This window comes from Podarcis bocagei (genome assembly GCF_964188305.1).
Source record: "Podarcis bocagei genome assembly, chromosome: 7".
Taxonomy (NCBI): domain Eukaryota; kingdom Metazoa; phylum Chordata; class Lepidosauria; order Squamata; family Lacertidae; genus Podarcis; species Podarcis bocagei.
The window spans coordinates 50,993,950-51,019,170 of record NC_138132.1 but is presented as its reverse complement, the minus strand read 5'-3'; the positions used below and the strand labels follow the sequence as shown (position 1 = coordinate 51,019,170).

Below are 25,221 nucleotides of genomic sequence, written 5' to 3'. Positions count from 1 at the left end.
GACTAGCAGTATGAGTAAACAAAGAAGGCGGAGCTACAAGGCCAAAGAGGCGGGGCTTTTCGATTCCCTTCTTGCGGGCGTATTCTGCAGTGCATTCGTCACGGCCGGGTGGGCGTAGCCAGGCGGGACTGCGTTTCATCCAATAGTAGCTCGGGAGGGCGTGGCCACCTTGACAGCAAACAACCGATTAGGGAGGCTGAGGGAAAGAGAAAAGGGCTGGGACGGCCTTGTCCGGGCTAGAGCCTGAAGGATAGGGAAGAACGCGGCCCTGATTGGCGAAAGGCCCCAGCCAATGAGGGCGCGGGGAGGGGGCGCTGGATTGGCGGAGGACTGCAGGCCACGGGGCGGATCCCGCCTGCGATTGGCCGGGAGGCGGGGCCCGACGCGTGCCGGCGACCCCCGACTGTCAGCGCGAGCGAGGAGAAAGCGCAGCTGAGGCGCTCGCCCCGTCGGTCCGTCATGGCGGTCTGCGCTCGGCTTTGCGGCGTGGGCCCGGCGCGGGGCTGCCGGCGGAGGGGAGCTCAGCAAAAGGGGACGGCGGGCGACAGCAGCGAGCCAGACACGGACCCTGAGGAGGGAGGCGGCGGCGGCTGCGGGGAGGCGGCGGCGGCGGACGACGACGCTGCCGAGGAGCGCATCGAGGGGGCGGCCTTGGCCGAGAGCAGCCCTCGCGGCCGGGCTCCGCTCTCGCTCCTCGACCTCCCACCGGAGCTGCTGGTGCAGATATTCGGCTCGTTACCCGGCACCGACCTGCCCAACCTGGCCCTCGTCTGCAGCGCCTTCAGGCGCATCCTCCGCACCGACACCATCTGGCGCCGGAGGTGCAAAGAAGGTGAGCTTCCCTCCGTGTGTAGGTAGCAACCCGCTCCCATTTCTGAGGCGACCCGAAACCTCGCTCCCTATCTCCCCCCCCCCCCAATATAGCACAGGAGTAGAAGGGGAGCTTTGTCCATGCCCACAGACAGATGCGCAGACCTGGCTCTCTGCAAGGCTTGGTATGAAGAAGTTTAAGGTGGGAGGAGGAAGCAGCAATGAAGAGAGCTGATTTGGGTGGAGGAGCTGCAGAAGGGGTGCAGGTTAAAGGAAGGAGGCAAAGCCTCAAAATATAGGAAAATAAGGCTCAAGTTGCAGAGAGTTGGAAGCCTTAAATCTGGTGAGTTCATTTATCTCACCAAACAATGGTGGGGGTCATGGGTTGCATACACACTATGCCTTTAAAGCAAATTCCACCACTCCATAGAATCCTGAGAAGTGTAGTTAACCCCTCACAGATCTTCAAATATCAATACCCAGCCTAAACAGTCCCCAGGATTCTTAGAGGGAGGAACTTTGAATGTGATTTAAATATATGGTATGTTCACAGCCTGGGTAGGTCAGATGATGCCAGCAGAAGAGGATACCATGTGGCACTGGTGTTTTTGCTTTGGAAATGAGTGCTGATAGTTCAGATGGGAAAAACAGCAAAGGGTTGGCTGGTGGCACCTTAAAGACAAACAGATTTTTACTGTGGCAAAAGCTTTCATGGGCTACAGGTGAATTCATCAGATCAAAAGCCTGATACTCACAAATGCTTCTGCCACAGTAAATCTGTTAGTTTTTAAAGTACTGCCTCTTGCAGTGCAAACAACAGGCAGAGCTACTTTTTCTGAAGTTCTTACTATCCAGACAAAAAGGCATTCTGAAAGAAAGGGACTATCTGTATCTTGGGAAACCCATAAAATCAAAGCTTTAAAAACATCAGGGTAATTGAATTAGAAGCAGGGGAGGTGAAATTTGCTTAAAAGACTTGAGGCATAGGAGTGCCTTGCACTGTGACCTTTTATCTTTTAAAGTACCAGAGCTTTTTTTGTTTGTTTGTTTGTTTGTAGCCTAACTTGAAACTTGTGACGGGATATTTAGAAATTTACTCCACCCCTTCAACAGGTTGCAAGAGAGTTTACAGCTGTGCAACACACAAACTTAAAAGGATAATGGAGCTGAGGCATGGAGGATTCTGCCTTGACATAGTAGATTGATTTATGACCTCCTGGTCTTTCCCTATCCTGTGATTCTGTAATTCCTGCAATACCATTCACATCTATGTTTCGAGATTGAGCATATCAGCAGCATGGCACGTACCTAAAAATGGGCAGCCTAAATTAGACGAGAGCGAAGAGAGCAGGAATGGAAACATAGGTGGATTTGGGAAGATTTAGTGGAAGTACAGTTAAGACAGAATTCAGGAAGTTCAGGAGAAGCTCTTCTCAAAAACATGGATCTCAAATCCTATGAGCCACTGGGAAAGAAAGTAGTCTAGAAACTTAGGCTTCAGTACAAAGTGAAGTAGACCAGAGGAAGGCTCTGCTGTATCTAGCTTGTAAACTGAGGTACAAGAAAAATTGCTGATAAAAAAATACTGATAGAATACTGAGTTATCTAGAAAATAGGTAGAGACTAGTTTTGACATCAACTCTTTTATAGACTGCTCTATTAATGTAAAATGCTGGCATTTATAGAACTCCACTTCAGTCTTATGAGGTATGAAAACAAGTAAATCACAAACCAATGACATAAACTAGGTCTGTACAACTGTGTCGCAGCAAGCTAAGAACAGTCCAGCAACTATGTACTGTGAACTGTTGGGTACTTGTCCATCTCCCCAATTATAATTTTTTTTATTATAGGTGGCAAATAACACAAGGAAGCAACCCTTCAGTAGCTTCAGGGCCAACCTGCCCATGAGGCAGTTTTCTCAGGGTGGCAAACTCCAGCTGCTGCCTCCTCCCCTGTGTGCCTGCTGCTGCACACCCACCCAGTGGCACAGGGTGGCAGTGGGTACTCAGGTGGGTCACAACAGGCATGCAGTGGAGAAGGTGAAGGTGGCAGCATTTTCTGTTTTGCCTCTAGTGGCAAAATGTCCTGGGCTGTCCCTGGATGGGAGTCATTTGGCTTGGTGAGCTGCAAGTTGGCAAAACATGAGGCAACTATACATGTTATTTACATGTTAAAGGGTCCATCCCATCAGCTTTTATTTATAAGATGATTAGCCAGCAATCTTAGCTTGCTATTGGATTGAGAGTGATGAACCCAGGCATGGAGGTATCCCTTAGTAGCTCCTGTTCCTCAGTTTTCTCAAATCAACACTTGGGATGAAGAGTGCTGCTGTGCTCACCTGGGAAATATGAGGGCCAAGGTGATATTGAGAGTTCAAAGAATAGGGTGAAGTTTGTGGTATGAAGGATACATTGATGGCAGGTGTCATTCATGCATCTTGTACCCGCACTGCTAAATTTGGGAACCCCAACCACAATACATTTAAGGGGATTGCTTGCCTGCTTCAATTGGTGCTCTATTGAACATTTCCCAGCAAGATCACATCCTGCCGTGCACTTTTCATTCCTCTTCCTCATATTGCAAATGGATTCATGCCCTCTGGCCCATTAGTGAGGACCCACACCAGCCGTATCTGTTGCCAGCTATGAAGTCATGCTTTTTGGCCTTGCCAAGAAGAACTTTGGGGTTGGACATCTGAGTGCAGCCAGCAACTGCATTTGAGTGAGCTGGAGACTTTGGGTACATTAAGAATGCTGTCTGCAGCTGCAAGAACTTATTTCTAATTTGTTTGATAGCCTCATTTGAGGATATTTGCCAACATTGACTCATCCTTGTGGATAGGCTTGGAACACACTTTAAATGGATTTTGCATCATGTTGCCTCAGCTTGCTGCATTCTTTCTTGCCTGGCATGATTTTGGGCAAGTGCCATCTTAGTTCCATCACAGTTATTGGGGGAAATAAAGGGGTGGCATCTTTCTTTGTGCCACTGAATGTCATGGCAGTTGTACACAGAGGCCTCATCAATTTTCTAAATTGGGTACAAAGCTCTGTTTTCCTTAAGCCTTTTCTATAGCTGGACGGGATATTCCTGGTTTTCTAAATCTAATATAGCCCCCATCCATAAAATAGAATATCCGAATCTTCAAGGGTCTTAATGTCTGCCCTGCCAAGACAGATTATTATCTAATGACCTGCTTGTATGGAGCTAGGAAAAAAATAGATAACAAAAACCATAACCTAATTTATGGTTAAATATGGATTGTCTGTTCTTGGATATAATTTTATACCCTTTTTTTGGAATTAATCAGCCATTTTCTTTTATGAGAAAGGCTTGGATCGTTGTATGTTTTTCCCAATGTAGAAAATAATGAAGAAAGCAGCATATAAACATAAACAGACCATGCTTGGCAGACCCAAACCACAGGTACAGCTAGAGAGTTTTGATATTGCACAGTTGTTGTTGGTAGTGGTGGAGTTGGTGTTTTTAACTTCTGGTTTGAGTTGATGTCAGAGCTAAGATGCCAGACAGTGGAATAATAGGTTTTGGGTTACTAGCATGCAAGCTGCTGGAGTCAGATAAGACATGGTTGCCATCCAGTGTGGTGCATGTTTATTTATTTGTTTATTTTCCATTTAGAAACACATATTTGAGAGTGAGATGATCAAACTCAATATTTTAGTAAGTAGATTCTGCGATTTTTGTGGAGCTGTGGATTTCAATTCACTTTTTGGGCAAAGCTATAAATAGGTGGTACTGACTGTTCCCCAGGCGTGGAAGCAAATTGGCGCCTCTCTCTCCTCCCTGTAGCTCAGCTTACCTTGATTAATCAACAGTTTCCATGCTCCATTTGTTTGTTTTTAAATGCTAAGTGATTTGACCTTTGTCTTTAAAAGAAAGTGTCCAGGGTGTGGCAGTGAGCCCTCCTGGCAAAGTGAATAGTGGCTTGAGTTCAACAGAGGGCATGAATGGCTAACAAACAACTTGCTTTGCAGATTCCTGTAGCTTCAGAATGCAAGACAGGGTGACTGAAGCTATTAGGATTAGACTGCAGTTGAACCAGCTGTTCCACCCTGACCGCAAGCACTTTGCTGTTCATTGAAATGGAGGGAACAAGCCTGGCCCACACCTGATACCTAATAGGGAAGTCCTAGTGCAGGGGTCAGCAAACTTTTTCAGCAGGGGGCCGGTCCACTGTCCCTCAGATCTTGTGGGGGACCGGACTATATTTTGGAAAAAATAATGAATGAATTCCTATGCCCCACAAATAACCCAGAGATGCATTTTAAATAAAAGCATTCTACTCATGTAAAAACAAGCTGAATCCCGGATGATCCGTGGGCCAGATTTAGAAGGGATTGGGCCGGATCCGGCCTCCGGGCCTTAGTTTGCCTACCCATGCCCTAGTGAGTTAGACCTTTGCTCATGTAGAGTAGATAAGCAAAGGTGTTTCCTCACACCAAGAAGGAATTTACTCCAGATCAGACTAGCAGTGACTTTGGATGTGTTCTGCCCACCCCATCCAAGTATGCAGTGTTCACTTTGACTTATCTGGAGCTACTTGTTGAGCAAGTATCTCTGTTGGGCACCTGCTTGTGGCAGAGGAGAGTCCGGACTATGGCAGGAGTAGTGGGTAACCTTGCCTTTGAACAGGGAGTTAAACTACATGGTGTCTTCAGCCTTTCCTGCTAGTACAGACTTAAAGCATGGCTATTTTGTCTAATTTTGTTAATTTAATCAGATTTTTGTCATCCAAGTTGCTCAGGAAGAGGGTATTTGTCTCCTCTCCAAGGTCACCCAGTGATCTTCTTTGCAAAATGGGGATTTGAACCCTAATCTCCCCGGAAGATGTCCAGATTATAGTATGTGGTTTCTGTTTGTTGCTAGGAGTATACATTTCTATCTGCATAGAACAGCTTTAATATTTAATTTTCTCTGGTGATTTGCAGCAGCGAGAGTGGTTGTTTGTGTGTTTTAATAGCCTTAAGGGTAACAGTGCAGTATTTCTCACAGAAAAAAGCAACAGCCTATTATAGGAAGCAAAAAGGATATTGATTTTCTAGAGGTCTGTAGCTATATCAAATACACTGAGTTTTTTTACCCCAGTATCCAGTCCCCACCCCACCCCACCCCCGTATCCAGAATAAATGACTATTATACTTGGCTTTACAGTATTCAGAGCACTTAACATACATTATCTCACTAAAACCTTACAACAATCCTGGCTAGCAGAAAAACAGTAATGGTCACCAGATTGGAAAAGGCTGCTTTAACATGTTTAAAACTGCTATGTGCCGTACATTGATTAAGGCTGCAATCCTGTACACACAGCTGGAAGTCGCATTGCTCAGTTAAACTTCTGACTACTCTAAAAATAAAATAGGGCTGGGTTAACAATACTGGTGGCCCTTGTAGCTATTGAATTATCAGAACAAATCTGAATCATGAGAAAGCAAGACTGGCAAAGCCTGAGGACTGTTGTCTTGGTACTGGATAGCTCACTCTTACACAAGAGGCTTTGTTTTTTGTTTTTTTAATTTGGTGTGAGTTAAAGGAGTAACTTTTCATATATAAGGGTGATCTGTGTGCATTTGAGCCTATTGAGAGATCTTTGATTGGATCAGCTTCTTGGTACAATTTTTTAAAAATTGACCTTTCCCACTTCATATTGTTTCTCTCGCCAGCCATTGCTAAGGGACCTACTCACTAATGCCCAGAGTGCTTGCCTTAACCTGCACCCAGATCTAAAAGTCTTTTGCCCCTTATACTGGAAACCTATTTGTTGTGTTATAGTTCTGTTCAGTGTTTGAAACTCCCATTGTTCTAGGCGCATTTTGCGACAGGGAATCTCATTAGTGCGAGCAGTTTCTGAGCTCTGGGCACAGTACTGCCCCTAAGATTTTAGATTAAAACTGCAGAGTAGAAGGAAAGGAGGACCTTTTTCTGCCTCCCCACTTCCAGCTTCTCTCTCAAGACTGGAGAAGAGACCCCCCTTAAGAATATTAGGGGGTGAGCAGGGGAAGGACTAGACCATGTGAAAAATGGACATAATATTTTAGCTGCAATTCATTCATTTTGAGCTTTGTATTACGAAGAGTCGGACACGACTAAACAACAACAACAACATTGCAGGTATTGTTATAAAAAAAGTGCACCTAGACATTCCGTTGTTGTTCCCATAACGTAGGTTTAAGGTGCCATTTAGCTCTTAGCTTTCATATCTCCGTTTCTAACCCAGGTTCTCTTTAAAATAGTGTGTGACAGTCTCTCTTAGAGGTATGTGCAAATAAACACATCATATGGTGTACCCTGAAATGGCTTCTGCAAGTCAGAGGCTATGATCACTAATTTAGAAATGGGTAAACCCTCAGCCGCTGTAGTTATGGATGAGCTTTGTGTCAGAAGATCTTTGGTGTCTGATGTCTAGCAGGTGCTAGAAGTGTAAAACTGCAGTTTAAATCTTCTACTTTAGAAAGCTGGTCTGATTTTAACTAGTACATCAAAGGCCTGGAACAAATAGACTCTTGGTACTGGTAGATGGGCATGTGGTCTGTAGTGGCTGTGTGTGCCTTCCGTTTTGTCATTTATTTCCTCCCCAGGGTGGTTGTAGCAGTTTTGTAAATTGACCTAACTCCTGTGAATTGTTTTTCTTTTTCAAAATGTAGCAAAAGCCATTTGTGTGTGTTTATAGTTCGAAACATCCAGCAATACGCAGTGCAATGAACTGAGAGGGTGCCATTGCCATGGCATTGATTGGCAAGGGAGCAGGCTGCACTGTGCCCATGTTCCAAAACACTCAGGGATCCCTTACATGGGATTGGTGGGGACCAATCCTGCTGAATGCTTAGAATTTTGATGCTGGGGGTTAGAAATGTGATCATGCACCCCCCGCAACAAGTTCTGTTTAAATTTATTATAAAGAGCAGCTGCCACAATGTGTTACCTTGGAAGTCAACTGCAGCTCACTAGCCATGTGTTGTGGCCTAACATTCTCATCCGCTGCTATGCCATGATTTTGTTTTGTTTTTTGCAAGTCTTGGCAGCCATAGTAAAACAAGACATATTAAGTCATATAAACGTGGAGTCAGTAGCATGGCAAGGTAGGCGGGTGGGCGGGCAGAGTCTGTACCAAATGCACTGGTATGCCATTAATGTCATTTTATAGAAGTGTAAATGGAAGCTGAATAACCCAGTTTTAAAAGCTTTTTTCCCCAATGAGTTTTATTAAGTTACAATATTTTTAATCTATAAAATCAAGATGCAATTTCATCTTTTCTCTTTATTTTTATCAACATCCCACCCTGTTTTCCTTTTCCTTTTTGTTTCCTTTTCTTATTAGTTTCCCCAATTTTTAATAAATCAGTGCCAAATTACATCAAATTTAATTCAATTTCCCCAAAAACTTGACTTCCCAATCTTCGTCCTAGGTGTGACCTCTTCCCCCCCATTGCTGCTCGAAATTACATTATATTCAATTTACAATTATTAATTATTATTTGATCAATTTCTACTCATATATTTACATAACAATAACATATTCCCTTAAAGAACAAAAACGGTTATCCACTTTAAAGCATTACTTATTACTTCTATATTAATTTTTCTTTCTTTTCTTTTTTCTTTTTTAAATTAATCTTTATTGGTTTAAAATCAAAACATACACACAACGAAAGCTTGAAAAAAGGAAAAAAGGAAAAGGAAAGAAGATGAAACAAAAGCAGCACAATACATCTCTTACAAACAAAAAATAGTAGAACAATACATCACAAATTCACAAAAATGTTCCGACCATCAACTTCTGACTTCCTTGATATGGGTTCTTTGTTTTCCTAATTACTTGCCTCTATTTTTCAATAAACTCTGTCTTTATTAAATCTTGTTTGACTTCTTTATACTTTAATCAGTTCTGAGTGTTATTCAAAGCATTCTAAAGTTTTTATATGGGGACACTCTTCTTTTGAATATTGTCTATAGATATCCCATTCTCTTTTGAACTTTTGGGTTGATCGATCTCTGATCTTTTTTGTCATATACAGTATGCTAGTTTCATGTATTCAAGCATTTTTACTTGCCATCTCCTTTCCATCCCTTGGCAATCAGCATCCTTGCCACTGTTGTTGCATTAAAAAAAATCCTTCTTTTCTCCCTTGGGATGTCTGATGCCATTATGCCTAATAGGAAGGTTTCATGTTTCTTATTGAACGTTATTTTGAACAGTTTTTTAAAAAAATTATTGTATATAAGTTCTCAAAAGCTCTTTATTTTTTTTGCAACCCTACCACATGGGGTACATTGTGCCGTCTAACTCTCTGCACCTCCAGCATAAATTTGACTTGGTTCTGTACATTTTGGACAGTTTGTTGGGGGTGATGTACCACCTGTATAGCATCTTCATAAAATTTTCTTTTCTAGTGAACAGCCCGTGAATTTCAATTCCCTTCTCTATAAATTTTCCCATTCCTCCATTTGAATATTGTAACCAAATCTTTCGTCCACTTAACCATGACTTATTTTACCTCTTCTTCCTTTACTTCCCAATCTAATAATAATGTGTACATTTTGGAAAGTTGTTTTTCTTTATTTTTTAATAAACCTTTTTCTAATTCCAAAATTTCCATCACAAAACCTATTTTTTTATCAGCTTTAAAGATTTTCAGTTAGTGGTATTGTAACTAACCTGTAAGATTTTTTCAGTTTTAGCTGGGTTTTATCCTCTTCTAATAAATCTTTGTATGTTGCCCAATTCGTATTCATGTGTGTTTTTTTTCTTTCCTGTGAAGGCTTCAAGTGGAGATAACCACCAGGGTTATCCCATATTTATCCCATACACCATATAGTGATTTCCTTAACACGTGATTCAAAAAACCATTGTGAACCCTTACTTTCTCATAACAACAAAGACAAGCTGCTTTCCTTTCTTTTCATCTTGCGTGTGCTGCCATCTGTGTCTATCTTCTCCACCATCCATCACCTTTCAGTCATTATTCATCTTCACTTTTCCAGTCTACACTCCTCTAAGCCAGTGTCCATTTCCTGTTCGGTTCCATATTGATTTCCTGTTCGGTTCCATATTGTTTTGCAATTCATGTTGTCTCCACAGCATTTGCACCACCCCGTTTTCCATGGAGTTGTTGTTTCTCCCCTTCTGCTGCACCCTATCTTCTATATATTAAATCACAATATTATAATCTAATTACTTCTGTTGCTTATAGCTCAAATCCTACTCGCAAGTTCATCATATTATAATATTTATTTAAATAGTCCAAAAAAGGCATCCATTCTTCCATAGAACACTCATCATTAGATTCTCTTAATTTTGCTGTTAATTTTACCAGTTCTGCATAGTCTGTTATCTTACTTATCCATTCTTCTTTGGTTGGAACGTCTTCTGTTTCTGCATATATAGAATCCTAGCTGCTGATAAACAACTTTAACATTTTTTGGGATTTCTGCCCCTATGATTCCTGACAGAAATGTTTTGGGCTTTTTATATATATATACTCAGTTTAAACATCTTTTTAATTTTGTCATGTATCACTTCCCAAAATACCCTCGCTTTCTTGCAAGTGCCCCACATATGAAAAAAAATCCATCTACCTGTTTACACTTTCAGCAATTATTAGGAAACATTTTTAAAAGTTGAATTTATATTCTGGACTTAAAACAACAAATATGACTTCTAGGACAGAGAAAAACACATGGAGACGATGGGCTTTTTGTTGCTTTTTGACTGTATTCTAGAGCTGATAGTGCCAGTGTGATTAAAAATCAAGGTGGAAGCTTGCAAGGGCTTTCTTAAGTGGAAGCTCCAAGGATTCTAATGGAAAAGGCTGCTGGACATCCTTACCTCTGGACAGCAGATGGTATGACCTGACCTATTTAATTGCAGAATATGGTGTCTGCGAGAACCTGCGAAAGCTGGAGATCACAGGAGTGTCCTGTCGAGATGTATATGCCAAACGTAAGTGTCAAGCGCTTGGGATCCTTTTTGAGTTTCATTGTTGAAAGTGAATTTGTAAGTGAATTTTTAACTTGAGCAACTCAATAGTCTAGACCGCAGCAGAGCTGTGTGTCAACAGCAATGTTTCTCTTATCTGTAAATCCATATTGAGATTAGTTCATTTAGCACTTACATGCACTCCAGAAATGTCAAGATTTAGAACAGCATTACCTCTATTTCCCATCTCTCTAAACTTAAATACATTTTTAAAAGGCATCAGCACTCTGTGTGACTCTTTTATACATGAGTGTTTATGATTAGCAGGCTGAGCAGCTCCCCATTCCCCAGTGATGTATAAGTCTGGTGCTTCTATTGTAGGGACACACACTGAATTTACTGTCTGGAGGATAGATCCTTGAATATCCCCAACCCTTCAACTGGCAACATGAGCTGAAGGAGTCAGTCCCATGAGCCATATTTTGCTTATTTAAAGAGAATTCCTTAAAAGTATTTCCTGTTATTTCATTTTAAAAAAACAACAACCCTGCAAGAGATCATCCCTGATGCCCCTTATTTCAGACCAGCCTCTCCCACCCTCCATTTCTACAATAGTATGCCAAGTTTGAAAACATCTGGTGGTGTGGTGGTAAGAAGAGGTGGTAGAAAGAGGACCAGAGTTCTCATACTCACCCTGCTGTGTCTGCTCAGGTATAAACCCACGAGTGAAATCAGGGCGTTTTATGAAAATCCTTCCCGACTACGAGCACATGGAATACAGAGATGTTTACACCTGCCGTATGTACCTTCCATTGGCAAATGTTTTTTGCGTTGTGTTAGCATGGAGTGTGCCTGCTTCACCACTTAATTGACAAGCTAAGCTTCCCAGGGCCATTTGGGGGACGGATATGTTTTGAGAGCAGCGGGTGCCAAATCCAGCAGACTAAGAAAGAATGCTAACCACCACTGCTATGTCAAGGTATAGGAGTAAGCAGTGCTACAAACAAATAAGGTAGCAGTAGCTGTGGGTCTCTAGAGCTATAAAAGTGCATTGAGGAGCAGATGGGACCGTCTTGAGGGTGGATAGAGTTTGGGTAGAGCCTTGTAGTCCCACTCACAGAGTTTTGTATCAACACTAGGGGAAGGGGATGAGACCCAGGAAGATGAACTGTTGGCATCTCAAAAGAAACTGCTGGAAAGTTGAAGTTTTCAGGAAGCATCAAGTCAGAAGCTGTTTGATAGAATTACATGCCAGGTTATTGCAGGGAAAGGCATCCACAAATCTACTCACGGGGGGCAAGGTTGCCCACCCCTCTGGCAAGGTGGACACCTAATATCCTGTAGATCAGTGTTTCCCAACCACTGTTCCGCGGCACACTAGTGTGCCGCGAGATGTTGCCTGGTGTGCCGCGAGATGTTGCCTGGAGGGAGGCGGGCGAGTCGGGCGGCGAGAGGCGGGGCGGCGAGGGCGAGGAGAGGCCGCCCAGCGCGGGGCTCTCGCCGTCTGCCTGCCTGGCTGCCTGCGAGCTCGGCGGGCAGCGCCTCCGTCCGCAGCGCCCGCCTCGCGGCTCTCATTCCCTGCCCCTGCCAAAGCTCACCCAGCCAAGCCGCGCTCTCCTTCCTGCCTCGCTTTGCTGCCTCCTCCCCCCCCCCAAAGCTTGGAGGTTCCCCGGCAAGGGGGAGGGGAAAAATTGAAACTTTCACTTTCATGCGTCCCTCCCGGCGTGACGCTGCGCGCTGACGTCACGGGGCTGTAATGGTGGTGTGCCTCGAGATTTTTTTCATCAAACAAGTGTGCCTTTGCCCAAAAAAGGTTGGGAAACACTGCTGTAGATCCCTACCTCAGAGAGCTCACTCCATTGCATTTTTCAAGCAGGTAAGATATAGTAGGAGCCTTTTCTGAGCAGTGAAAAAGGAGTCTTGCTGCTGATTTTGACCTTCTCCCTACCTTGCACAATTGAGAGAAGACCTGGCCTGTCTCCCAAACCCCCTTTCCTTGCCAGGGGATGGGACCAGAAGTAAGAGCCTACCTAAGTAAGCTAAGCCAGTATCTGAGGACCCCTGACTGGGAAGTCCCTCCCAGTTGCTTCCTGGCTGTAGCAAGAATACTGCTGTCTTTAAGCCAAGTGAGAAAACTTCTTGCCTCTGATCAGGTCTCCAATACAGTGGTACCTCGGGTTACAGATGCTTCAGGTTACAGACTCCACTAATCCAGAAATAGTACCTCGGGTTAAGAACTTTGCTTCAGGATGAGAACAGAAATCACGCAGCAGCGGTGTGGCGGCAGTGGAAGGCCCCATTAGCTAAAGTGGTACCTCAGATTAAGAACAGTTTCAGGTTAAGAACAGACCTCCAGAACGAATTAAGTTCTTAACCCGAGGTACCACTGTAGTTCAGAGGAAAGAGCCATTGCCTCTAGCGTGATACCCTTTTGAATTGGATCCCAAAGCAGTTCCTTTCTGACAAAGCATCTCTGCCATCCCAAAAAGAGATTCAAGGGGATGTAGATTAGTAACTCAGGATCCTCTAGAGCAGCAGAGAAAGCTCTGGGAAATTGTGACATCCATGCTGGGAAGCCAGAAACTTATGGTCTTCCCATGTAAGTGTGTGCTTTTTTCCATTTCAGCAAGGGTAGCAGTCCCTAAAACATAAACTGGAATTCTGAAATTGAATCCCAATCTGCTAATTGGCCACCCCTGTTCTAGTGGAAATAATGTAGCTTTTTTTTAAAACCAAAGAACAGAAGGAAAAAAATATTGAGCAGCAACTCTGTATTCCTAGCCCTTGGTAAGCTGCTTTCATTCAGTGAGTTCTTCATTGAGTCATCTGGTTCTTGTGTGAGTTTGATTGGAAAATAAATCAGTGGGTTTTTGAGTCACTGCTGGTGCATTCATTTTGGTCCAAAATGGATCTTGAGGCTGCCTATTACATATTCAGCTCTGTAAAATAATAGTGAAAGGAAAGAAGCACAGTCTAAACAGTCTGAAGATTTTAGACACTGTGAAATAGAAACATTATTTTATGAAAACAAGTCTTTCTGTCTGAGCTCAGAAATCCACATTATATTCACACTGCTCCATCCATGTGATGCTCACATGCTTCTAGGTCATGGGTTCCCCAAAATGCCAATTAACCCTCAGGATGAATAGTCTGTAGTTTTGCTTTGGGTAACGACGAGCTGCAAGCCGGGCAACCATTTAACATACACAGCTGCCCCCAGATTGGAAATGCAGTGTTGGAAAAGGCTGCATCTCTGGAATTGTTGCCTCTTAAAGAAATAAACACTGCCAGTAAGATTGAAATGCATCAGAGCTGTGCAGAGGGACAGATGTGCTCTTGTAAAAAGTCCCATTTAGAAGCGCACACGCTCCTAAACCTTTATTCTGCTATTTATCCCCCTGACCACATTATTTTATTTTATTTTGCCTTCCCTTGTCTTATTTATTAAATTTGTATGCCGCCCTATACTCGTAGGTCTCAGGGCAGTTACAACATGAAATCACAATATAAAAACACGAAATATATAATAAAAACAAAAACAACCCAATAACACCCCCACTCCGCAACACATTTTAAAAGGGCATTGAATGTCAGTCAGCTCTAAAGGCCTGGTTAAAGAGGAACGTTTTTGGCTGGTGCCTAAAAGTGTATAATGAAGACGCCAGACAAACCTTCCTGGGGAGAGCATTCCTTAAATGAGAAGCAACTGCAGAAAAGGCCCATTCTCGTGCTGCCACCCGCTGGACCTCTTGTGGAGGAGGCACACAAAGAAGGGCCTCAGAAGATGATCTCAGAGTCCAGGTAGGTTCATATGGAAATAGGCGATCCTTGAGGTACTGCGGTCCTGAGCTGTTTAAGGCTCTATAGGTATAATTGCAAAAGTATATCTGAAACTTGGGTTACTCAATGCATTAGTTCTGTGTGAAGCAGATTCCTGACATTGGCTGAGCCTAAAGCTTTGTTTCAGGGTGCCACCTTTGCATGCCAAAGAGCCCAGGTTCAAACCCTGCCATATCCAGTAAAAAAAAAAAAAGATTAGGAAAGCAGATGAGGGCAAGACCTCTGCCAGAGGCAGCTTCCAGTCAGAGTGGACAACAGTGAGCTAGATGGAAAAACAGTTTGACCTGGTATAAGGCAACTTCCTATGTTTCTAGAATGGGAGCTATTCCAATGGCACAGTGGGCTTTTTACTTTATGACATAAGCTAAACTGTTGTGTGCATGACAGGAACATATTTGGAATACTGTTTTCTGAGGTGAGCCTGCTTTTGGCTTGATGATAGCCTCTGAACTGGGCTGTAAAGCAGGTGGGCTTTACTGGGAACCTGTGGCAACCTTGTCCTGTGAGGGCCTTGAGAAGCAATGGGATGGATGAGCTTGGGTGTGCTACAGGAGACTCTTTTTGGTGTTCCTTTGGCTTAGTGACTGATTTACGTGGGTAGTTTTTGATTTCTTTAAAAGTGCTAAGGCTCAGTCTTGCTTAGTTCCCCCTGATCCCAGTCGTATGGGGATATGAACTATGCTGACTCAATGGGTAGCATCCAGTAGTAACTCTGCCGAGAATAGGCCAGTTGAAGTTAATAGACATGACTAACTTAGGTTCATTAGTTTCAGTGGGTCTTCTCTGAGTAGACTTACATTCCAGTGACTCTTCAGTCACACTTCCTGCAAGGAATTGGAAAGTGAGGCTAGTCACCATTCAGAAATATAGAAAGCTGCCTTATACCAAATCAGATCATTAGTCTCACTTATTATTGTCTACACCAATTGGCAGTGGTTCTTCAGGGTTTCCCAGCTCTACCTGGAGATGAACCTAGGATCTTTTGCATGCAAAGTGGATGCTTTGTAGCAGTTGGGGCCTGCCTCTGTTTGACCAATGAGCATTACAGATGCTAGAAGCAAAGCTTTTAGTATTTGACAGCTGCTTCTTCCAGGTTGGGAATCCCAAATAAAAACAGAAAGAAGCGCCTTGCCCAGATGATTGCTGACCTATTGAAACAGAGTGCTCATCAAAATAATGCATTGTCTCATTCACTTTAATATTTTTATTTTGAAATTGTGCTTCTGATTTCCACAGCTACAACTGTGTTCTGTCCTGTGTTCAGCTGCCTCTCATTCCTCCCTAACTTTAGGCAGAATAGCCCCAGATAACCCCTTCCTTCTTAACTCCATTCTGCTGTGAGAGGGAGAGTTTCAGTGAAGTGTCTCAAAAGTTCAGGGGGACCTTGATACTCACAGTGGTATGTTTGCATGACTTAACGTATTGTCTTGAGCAAAACCTCTCTGTGAGGATTGTCAGTTTTCTTAGAAAGCAGCACAAACATCCCTTTGGTGACAGCCTTTTCCTTTGCAGAGGCCTCCCTTGCAAAGGGCATGGTGGCATTAAGTGTCCCTTATTTTGACCAAGGCACTGCTTTAACTGGCGTCTCCCTTGAGTAGTATAATGTTAACACCCTGACTTCTTTAATGCAGAATATGTTTCTGATGACTGCAATGGTGGTGAAAGAGCCTTCTCTACTTTTTAACTTTTACTTTAGTTAGAGATTTCTCCCTTGGGGGTGGAAGCATAGTTTGAAGGCCCTTTAAACTCCTAGGGGAGGAGCCCATTTCCTCTTCTCAGTGTTGGCTCTCTGTGGAGCTTCCCCCAGCTTGCAGGACAGGCAGGCAAGAGATGATTTGGACAAGGATCAAGTGCCAGCACCCTTCTCCCTGCCTGAGACATGGCTGAGGGCGAAAGAGCAGCAGTCAGCACCACTGAAGAGGGCAGTGCTATAAGCTGTGAATTTGGGGCAAAGAGGGAAAAGCAGGAAGGTTCCCTGGTGCAACATTTCTCTCCCATTGCCAGAGCTGAAGAAGCCAAAGGAGGGGCTAAAAAAAAAGAAAAGAAAAGAAAAGCGTGAAGTTGGGAAATCCAGGACCATATCTTTGGATGGCTTTTCTCAAAGCTTAAAAGCAGTGGTAGGGGAAGGGGCTTAGTTAGGTAAAGACAGGAGCACAGGGGGGGGGGGGGATGTTCCCTGATCAAACACACACACCCAACTGCTATTTACCATACTGAAGAGAAATCTGTGTATTTGTCTCTTACACACCGAGCAAAATTATTAGCAGAGGGAAGGGTTAACCAGGGAAATGACATAGAGGGATGGGCTTTAAGAAATCATCTTCCCCACCACTACACTACACTCTGCTGCTCTGATCCAGTTTGTTCCCCAAGCTGATTCTCAGTTCTCATTTTAAATTGTGAGATGCGGCTTTTTTATCTCTGAGATTCCCATTAATGTTGAAGGGAGGTCTTGACTGTCCTGCAGTCCTTCCGCTTCCCTGTGTTTTGCAGAAGTAGAATAAATTGTACAAAATGAGTAGAATAGGTGCAAGGGGTTCTATAATTTGCATGATACACCCAGGGCATAGAATCTTGGTGTCTGGATTTATTGCCAAGTACACACAGCCCTGCTGTACAGGGAGCTCTTTGACACCACTGAAACTCTCCCTTTGCTTCAGTATTTCCCCTCCCTTTAGCTTTCTGTGTACCATTTGATTATCTCTTGCTTTTTCTTCAATTCTCCAGTTCTCCACAGATACCGGCACATCTTGGGACTCTGGCAGCCAGACATCGGACCGTATGGGGGGCTGTTGAACGTAGTGGTGAGTATAGAGGCTCTGCCATGTTGCATAGAGCAGGGGTTTGTTTAAGATGCTACATTGACTGAAAAGAAAGCAGGTTTTTACTCTCCTTACTTTGTCTGGGACAGGTAGATGGCTTGTTCATTATTGGCTGGATGTACTTGCCCCCACATGACCCTCATGTGGATGATCCAATGAGAGTCAAGCCGCTCTTCAGGATCCACTTAATGGAAAGAAAGAGTGCCACAGTGGAGTGCATGTATGGCCACAAGGGACCCCACAGTGGGCATATTCAGGTGAGCTACCTATCCACTCTGCCGCAGATGCAAAATAAACACTTGTTTTCTAAGGCCTTCTGTGCCAGGGTAATTTTTGGCCTGTTTGTGGGTCTGTTTTCATTGAGGATTTATGCCCTGTAATGCTTAATACTGCTGTTTAATATCTACAGATTGTGAAAAAGGATGAGTTTTCAACAAAGTGCAACCAGACGGATCACCACCGAATGTCAGGAGGAAGGCAAGAGGTAGGCCCTGTGTAATGAAGATACCCTGAGCTGCTTTTCAGCCTGTTGGATGATTACTACTTTAAAGCGGGGGTTGTCAACTTGTTGTGCCCCCCCCCCCCCCATATAGTGTACTCTAATGCCCATTAGCCCCAGCAGGGATAGGATTCAGGGTTTCTTGTGTAAACTTCCCATGGCTTAGATTTCTTCCCCCAGCACCTGGAAGCCAAAGGTCGCTTTTTGGTTCAACTGTCAGCTGCTGTCCAGGTGCTTCAGTGCCATTCAGTGTGGTCTATACTTTGCATTGCTAGCCAGGGAGTGACTTATAGCTTCCTTGAGTTGGGCTCTTAAAGAACTGAAACCTTTATTGCTCTGGATCCGATCCAAATGATTGTGCAGCTAACAGAAAGCTATGTTCCATGTGCATTTCTCCCCATACTGCCTGGCAAACAACTTTCAAAGCTTATGGGAGAAATGCACATGGAACATAACTATCTGTTTGCAAGGAGTGGTGGTGGTGTGCCTTGACCCCACCTCATTTAATAATATAAGGCTGCTTCTGAAAATGGAGCAGAGGAATGAGAGAGAGATTGCACACAACCTCTGGTGTGACCTTTGGGCACTCCTGTTTAAAATAGAGAAGGCAGGAAAATGCTGTTCCGCCTTTCCCAGGAAAACCTTGAGACGAAGGTTCCAAGAAAAGGGAGACCTGCTCTAAGACGAGCTTCCGATGTTGTCTTTGTATAAACATTGTTGATGTAAGCACTGAAAACTTGGCCTTTAGCAAAGGTTACCACCAGCAACTGTTAATCTGAGATAGTGCTTTTTCAACATATGTGGTAATTTAGTGCCACTGGGAATGAAGTTAGCTCACAGAATGTTTTATTTCAGTCTTTATTGCACATGTGCAGGCCTAGGCATGTTCACAGGCACACAGAGAGGCTTGATGAATTAGGCTCTGTTGCCCTGTATTGACTAGGGAGGAAGAGACAGTTATCTGCGGTTGGGGATTAAAGTCACAGTTGGCAATGCAGAGTTAAGGCTGAAATGCTGCTGCTGTGCTCTGGCACGAATATGCCTCATGATCGAGCAGCTCATTGTCAAGAAGCAAGCAGGGCTGGGAATTTGTGGGGGTGGGGTGATAAATACTTTTCCACGGCTGACAAGTAATCATGCTGTCTGCAGCAAGATCATTAGGATGAATTAGGCTATCTGTATCCTCTGAGGGTTCAGTGCGTATTGTAACACTAAAACGACACCATCCTTGCAGAAGCAGATTCTTTTTTATTCTTCCATCTTAAAGCAAATGCTTGAAACAAAGCTTTGGAAATGTGTGTAAGAGATGGCTTCTCCACAGTTCAGTGTTTTCTACTGCGACTCCACATGATGGTGTCATTCTTTTGAAAATACTGTGTGCCTTTTCCTCCACCTGTCTGTTCCACCACCTGAAAGGGATTCATTTACAATAGTCTGGAAGATCTGCTGTGGTTTCACAGTCAACAAACAATGGCCTTAGGAGGGCTTGTGTCTGGAAGCACCCAGTTATTGTGTTTAAATGAGTGAAATCATTCTGCCTTTGGCTCTGCAAGCAGATCAGTTTATGGATCATCTGTTTGGAATTCTAGAATTTGTAGTCCAGTAACAGGAAGGGGCATTTAATGGGTGAGCAGCTTGATGAAAGCAGAGGAAAGCAATTGCCTCTTGTCCATATCTACCTGTGCTTTCTTATTGGAGGAAGGGGTCCCAGGCAATTGCAACTCATTGACTTTGCTTCTCTCTTTGGGGTGCTGTTGTAGGAGTTCCGGACATGGCTGCGAGAGGAGTGGGGGCGGACTCTGGAAGACATCTTCCATGAGCACATGCAAGAGCTCATCTTGATGAAGTTCATCTATACCAGTCAATATGAGTAAGGGGCGGGGAAGGACCCTTCTTTCATCCTCCTGCTTCTGCAGTCAGAAAGAGAGAGAAAAATCAGTATTTTTAGAATAAATTGTTCAAGTAAAGTAGTACAGTTGCTGTTACGGTAAAATCTGGGTGCGTGAGGGCACAGCCACCCAGCTCGTCGGACAAAGTCCGCGGGTCCTAGCGGAGAAGAAAGGAGCTCAGCCGGACACAGGAGCAAAATACGAAGATCCGAGTTTATTGCGCAACAGGTTCAAAGTGGCATTGAACCCCGAGCATGGGGTGACATAGACTTTTAAAAGTTCCCTCCATAACCCAGAATACAGTGCAGGAAACGTCATGAATACATTATGAGAAGGTCATGTTTCGTGGGTGACATCATGAATACATTTCACGCGTCATGAATAGATTATGGAAGGGGTGGGATCACATTCATTAACATTTCAGATGAGGGAGGGGGAATATGCGGAGGGAGAAATATGCATAGATCAAGTACCGGTGGTGGCAAGACAATGGGTCAGAGATATGCATCGTCTGCCACTTAATATTGCCTAGAGGAAGGGTTTGGCGAAACGATTTGGCAGGATTAGGAAGTTCCTGCGTACGTGACCCGCCGCTTTGGGGATTATGGAAGTAGGGACAGCATCATGGAGTCCAGGGAGAGCTGAGTTGAATGACACCGAGAGTGAGGAAATCGGAGCTACGGTCGATTTTATATCAATTTTTAAAGATTTCAAAGGTTTCCAGGCTATTCCGTAGAACAGAATGGATACATTTTGGCAGGCGGAAGCAGAATGGATACATTGTAACTAGATTTTGACAGGTTTACGAGGTCCCTGGTTTCGGATCCATTGTTCTCACAGCGGGGGGCCGTCCGCAACTTGTTAGGAGTGAAATGAGGCGTGCAGGAGCTCCTGGAGCTAGCTCTTTGCAGGACGAATGCATGGCTGTGATTGGCCAAAGCGCGGCCATAGGAATAAGCGGAGAAGAGAAACACTCGGTCTACTCGTTCTAAGTATGGGGCGCAGATAGGCATAGGAAAGATAGAGAATATATTTATAGATATTCGAGCTTATTTCGCTCGGGAAAGGGTCTGGGAAAAGTGTGGTGCTTGTGCAACGGTGAAGGGGTTTTGAGGGTGGGTGTGCGGTGGCACCCTTGAGGTCATCGCCTCGGTCAGTCAAGAAGAGGGGGAAACAGGCACCCCCCCCCTCCTCGGTCCGTATCAGTTGCAAACTCCCCAAACAGTGATAACATTTGAAAGGGAAGGGGTGCACCATCTAGGTGTGGTTGCTTTTTGCTTCAGAGAACAGTGGAGACTTACGATGCCTTTGTAATCATCGTAATTCCTTCTAGTTCCAATGTTCTGGTTTACGTGCCATTGTTTATGTACCCTAAACAGTACCATCCATTCACAAGATCAGGAGGTATCAGCAGACTTGGGCGAGCCCAAAGGTTTGCAGAAGTATTCATATTATTATTATCATTATTATTACCTCACCTTTTTACCTAGTGGGACTCAAGGCAGCTTACAGATAAATAAATGCTAGAACCATGAATTGGTTTGTTTTGGCAAATTCTGTTCCCCATCTTCAAGAGCTGTAGATGCCTTTGGCAAGAACTGGAATGATGCAAGGGAATGACAGTGAATGGAGACCATAACAATGAGGAATGGAGGGAGCAGATGGGTCTTGAGTCTAAGAAATAGTAGCTATGGTGGGTACAGAGGGAAGGCCCAAGGTGCACAGCAACATGGTTTTCAATCATCTCCCTACCAGAAACTCACTCTGCTAATTTGAGTCCCTTTCAGATTCTGCTCATGCATGGCAAATCTGCATTCAACATGCAAGAGAGCTAGAGTTTTGATTTTTGAAGGCATCATTGCTTTTAAAACAGGGAAGGTGATCTAATCAGATGCCAAACTGTATGCCTTGTCAGTGATTCAGAGATTGCACCAAACAGGTTGTGGCCTACTTGCATTATATCAAGCTGTGGTTCTTTTTAATATTCCAGCAACTGCTTGACATACAGACGCATCTACCTCCCTCCACGGAGTGCCATTGATCTCATCAAGCCAGGCCTTTTCAAGGGGACATATGGGAGCCATGGTCTTGAAATAGTCATGCTCAGCTTCCATGGAAAAAAGGCCAAAGGAACTAAAATCACAGTGAGCATCTGGCTTTCTCTGTTCAAGTATGTATTGTCACTGTTGCCTTGCCAAACAAAATGATCAAGGGAATGAAGCAACTCCCATTTGAGGAAAAGGGTTGCATCGTTTGGGACTTTTTCGTTGAGGGAAAAGTGAGTAAGAGGTGGCAAGATAGAAATTTATAAAATTATGTACAGCATGGCTCCCCAAGTTCTAGATCATGACTAAACACTACTTCACACCAGCTCTCAATGAGTAAACAAATAGTACAGCTACTTAGACTAGCAGGGCAAAGGAAGTGGGCAAGACCTACTGAAAGTGATGAACAGAGTGGAGAAGAGAGATTTGCTAGTACCACAATATACAGGCAAGGCACAGTAGTTCAGGGTGTGTTCTGTTTCAAATAAGGGTCTGGGGAAGGGAACGAGGAGAAACTGGTTTGGCAAGGATGAGGAGGCTGTTCGAGGCACTGGAATGGGATGGAGTCAGTGGCCATTAGCATTCATAGCAAAGTCATTCCGCTCTCTTTCCTTCCTGCCTATCCTCCAGGGTGACCCTAACATCCCAGCAGGCCAGCAGACAGTGGAGATTGACCTGGCGCATCCCATCCAGCTGCCTGATATTGAAAACCTGAGCAATTTCAGCGAACTCTCCCGCATTGTCCTGGAAGTGCAGGAGCAGGTGCGGCGAGAGCAGCAGCAGGAGGAGGAGGGTGGCCTTGAAAAGGAGCACCAGCCGCAGGCCCAGGAAGAGGAAGAGGAGGAGGAGCAGCCACAGCCAGGCCCCTCTCGGCAGGAAGCAGGCAGAGGAGCAGAAGAGGAAGCCGTGGCCCAGGGCTCTCCCCCAGCCTCATGCCCTTTTGTGCTGCCTGGTGGCATTGCATCCAGGAATGAGGATTACCCTCGGACCTGCAGAGCATGGTAAATATGAAAAGCAAAGAGTTGTGTTTCAAGGGGCATCCCTGGAGGGTGTGGAGCAAATTGCCCATGAATATCCTTTGGGCTTCTGTCCAGCTCAACCACACCCAATATTTTATGAAGTATTTGCTCCCAGAAAAGAAAATATTCTCTCTCCCCCCCCTCATTTATTTAATTCAATGTATGGCAGTAGCCCCAATTATTATGATTTCTGTTCTTCCCTTTAAAAAGAAATTTTACCCAAGGTGACTTAATAATGCATTTTTAAGACAATTCCTAAACTCTGCCAGTTCATAAAATACGATGAAAGCATTACCAGATCATAACATTATAACACAAGAAAATAACAAAGCAATAATAAAGCACAATTTAAAATATATTTTTTTAAAAAAATCTGGTGGAAATAAAAACTGTTTAATGCAGCAAATACAATATTATTGAAAAGAGAGAAAGAGAAACACAAAATAACCCCACCTCCAGCCCTTTCCAGGAGATCCAATCTTTCCAAGAAAAAAGCTGCTGCTCTATCAGGGTGTGAAGCAGGGAGGAGCTTCTGGTTGGAGCTATTAGCATATATTGGATTAATGCTTTTTAGAGGAGACAGGGAGCTTGAAACTCTGGAAGTCACATAGCATAGGACATGTTAATTCTTGGAAATCTCTGTCAACATGGAAGCCAGGTAACCTGGCAGTTCTGTTTGATAGGGCAAGGTGTGGGATGCCTGGATTTTCCTGTGGAAGGTATATCACTGCATCCTTTATTTTCTTTTGTTCTTAGTTTCTACGGCACGGGGCTCATAGCTGGCCATGGCTTCACCAGCCCTGAGCGAACACCTGGCGTCTTTGTTTTGTTTGATGACGACCGTTTTGGCTTCATCTGGCTGGAGCTGCAGTCTTTTAGTCTCTACAGCCGCATCAAGGACTCCTTCCAGAACGCAGATGCTCCCTCGCAGGAGGCTTTCGATGAAATGTTGAAGAACATCCAGTTACTTACATCATGATGGCGGCTTCTTCTGGCAGCTGGAAGGGGGAGGGATTCACGTTTTCCATCTTGAGGGGCAAAGCACTCATCCTTGGAGCCACGAGAGCTCCAGACGGCATGCACTTATCAAGGAGGCCTTTTTACCAAAATGAAAACACACACACACACACTGCTTAACACACGAATGAAACTTCCACAGTATGTTATGCATAGTTTGCAACATAGGTCTGTATATTTGGAGGACAGCTGGCCAAGGTAGTAGCAGCTTAGCATGCTTGCTTTTCCTTCCCTGCCCCCCTGAAGTTTAGTGCTTGAGTGGGGACAAACCAAAACCAGCACTTTGCAGACAGTGTAAATAATTTTGTGTGTGTGTGTGTGTGTGTGTGTGTGTGTGTGTGACACGAGCAGCAGCCACTCGGTATCCTCCATGAGCCAGGAAGCTGTTCTCCAACACAGCTCTGTTGCCCTGGGCTTATTTTCTGAACATGCCTCTCTCACTTAAGAATCATGTTAAAAATTGTGATCTGTGGCTAACTGCCATGAGATTCAGATCCAGGAAGCTTTCCTTTAAATGTGAGAGTTCTAACTGGGCAACTCTGTCTGTGTGAGTGGAGTATGCGGGGAAAGGGAGAGAGACCATGCAACAAACACAGCCTGGTTGCCTCTTTCCTAACCTTTTCACAGGCTCCTTTGCATTCCTTTCTTTTCCACCTGCTGTAGCAGGAAATTAGGGTACGCAAAGAGACCTCTGGAGCAGTTGAGTAGGAGGTACCCTTGCTGTATATTCTCTTATTTCCCCCCATGTCTCTGAGCCCATCATGTGACTTGAATAAGAACTTTATAGCATTATGTGGCTGCAGGTTCAGGCCTGTTGATATGATGATTATTTATTTTATTTCTTGAAAAATTGTAAGTTCCACAACACACTAGATGCTCTCTCCTGTTCTCTCCCTTTCCATGCCGTTCAGCCACTGTGCCTCTTGTGTGAGGGTTTCACACTGGTGCCCTGGCCTCCTTCTCCTGCTGCTCAGCATTTGCTTAAGGAGTAGATCCTGTTGACAGAAATCAAGATTGCTGCCACCTTTGGGCACTTTAAGTGGGTCTTGCCAAGTTCTGGCCTTACTTGGGCCCAAGCCACCTATTCTTGGGAGCTGTAACGTTTTCCCCTTCATGCCATGTATGCACTACAAAATGCAACTAATACCCGGTGCCCTCATTCCGGTTTGCACCCTCTACAAGCCTTATGAGAAGCTGTGTGATTCTCGTGCAATTCTAGGATTTGTTCTGTAATTTCCCTTTACTCTACCTAGGGATCCTTCATAGGAACAACCTCCTTTTAAGCAGCTGGAGCTTGCAAATATATGTCTAATTTGCAGAATCTTTGTATTTCTTGCTTT

The 25,221-nt window shown here is 44.2% G+C and overlaps 1 protein-coding gene across 2 annotated transcripts; it reads left to right on the top strand.

Annotated features, from left to right (window-relative positions):
• Nucleotides 1–428: 428 nt before the first annotated feature.
• FBXO31 (F-box protein 31) lies at nt 429–25,202 on the top strand. 2 transcript variants are annotated; one of them, XM_081203766.1, is made up of 10 exons: nt 429–832; nt 10,703–10,774; nt 11,462–11,548; nt 17,318–17,394; nt 17,502–17,669; nt 17,822–17,896; nt 19,672–19,781; nt 21,791–21,944; nt 22,476–22,846; nt 23,621–25,202. In XM_081203766.1, the coding sequence occupies exons 1-10, from the start codon at nt 460–462 to the stop codon at nt 23,841–23,843; spliced, it is 1,710 nt and encodes a 569-aa protein (XP_081059892.1). In that variant the 5' UTR covers nt 429–459; the 3' UTR covers nt 23,844–25,202. The 2 variants fall into 2 exon arrangements, with proteins under 2 accessions (XP_081059892.1, XP_081059893.1); XM_081203767.1 differs by lacking the exon at nt 11,462–11,548.
• The last annotated feature ends 19 nt before the right edge of the window (nt 25,203–25,221 follow it).

What these genes read in the sequence shown, in the direction of transcription:
- FBXO31 (XM_081203766.1), top strand. Translation starts at nt 460, where the DNA reads ATGGCGGTCTGCGCTCGGCTTTGCGGCGTGGGCCCGGCGCGGGGCTGC. An exon ending in GCGCCGGAGGTGCAAAGAAG is followed by an intron (nt 833 to 10,702) that starts GTGAGCTTCCCT and finishes ATTTAATTGCAG; the next exon opens with AATATGGTGTCTGCGAGAAC. An exon ending in ATCTATACCAGTCAATATGA is followed by an intron (nt 19,782 to 21,790) that starts GTAAGGGGCGGG and finishes TTAATATTCCAG; the next exon opens with CAACTGCTTGACATACAGAC.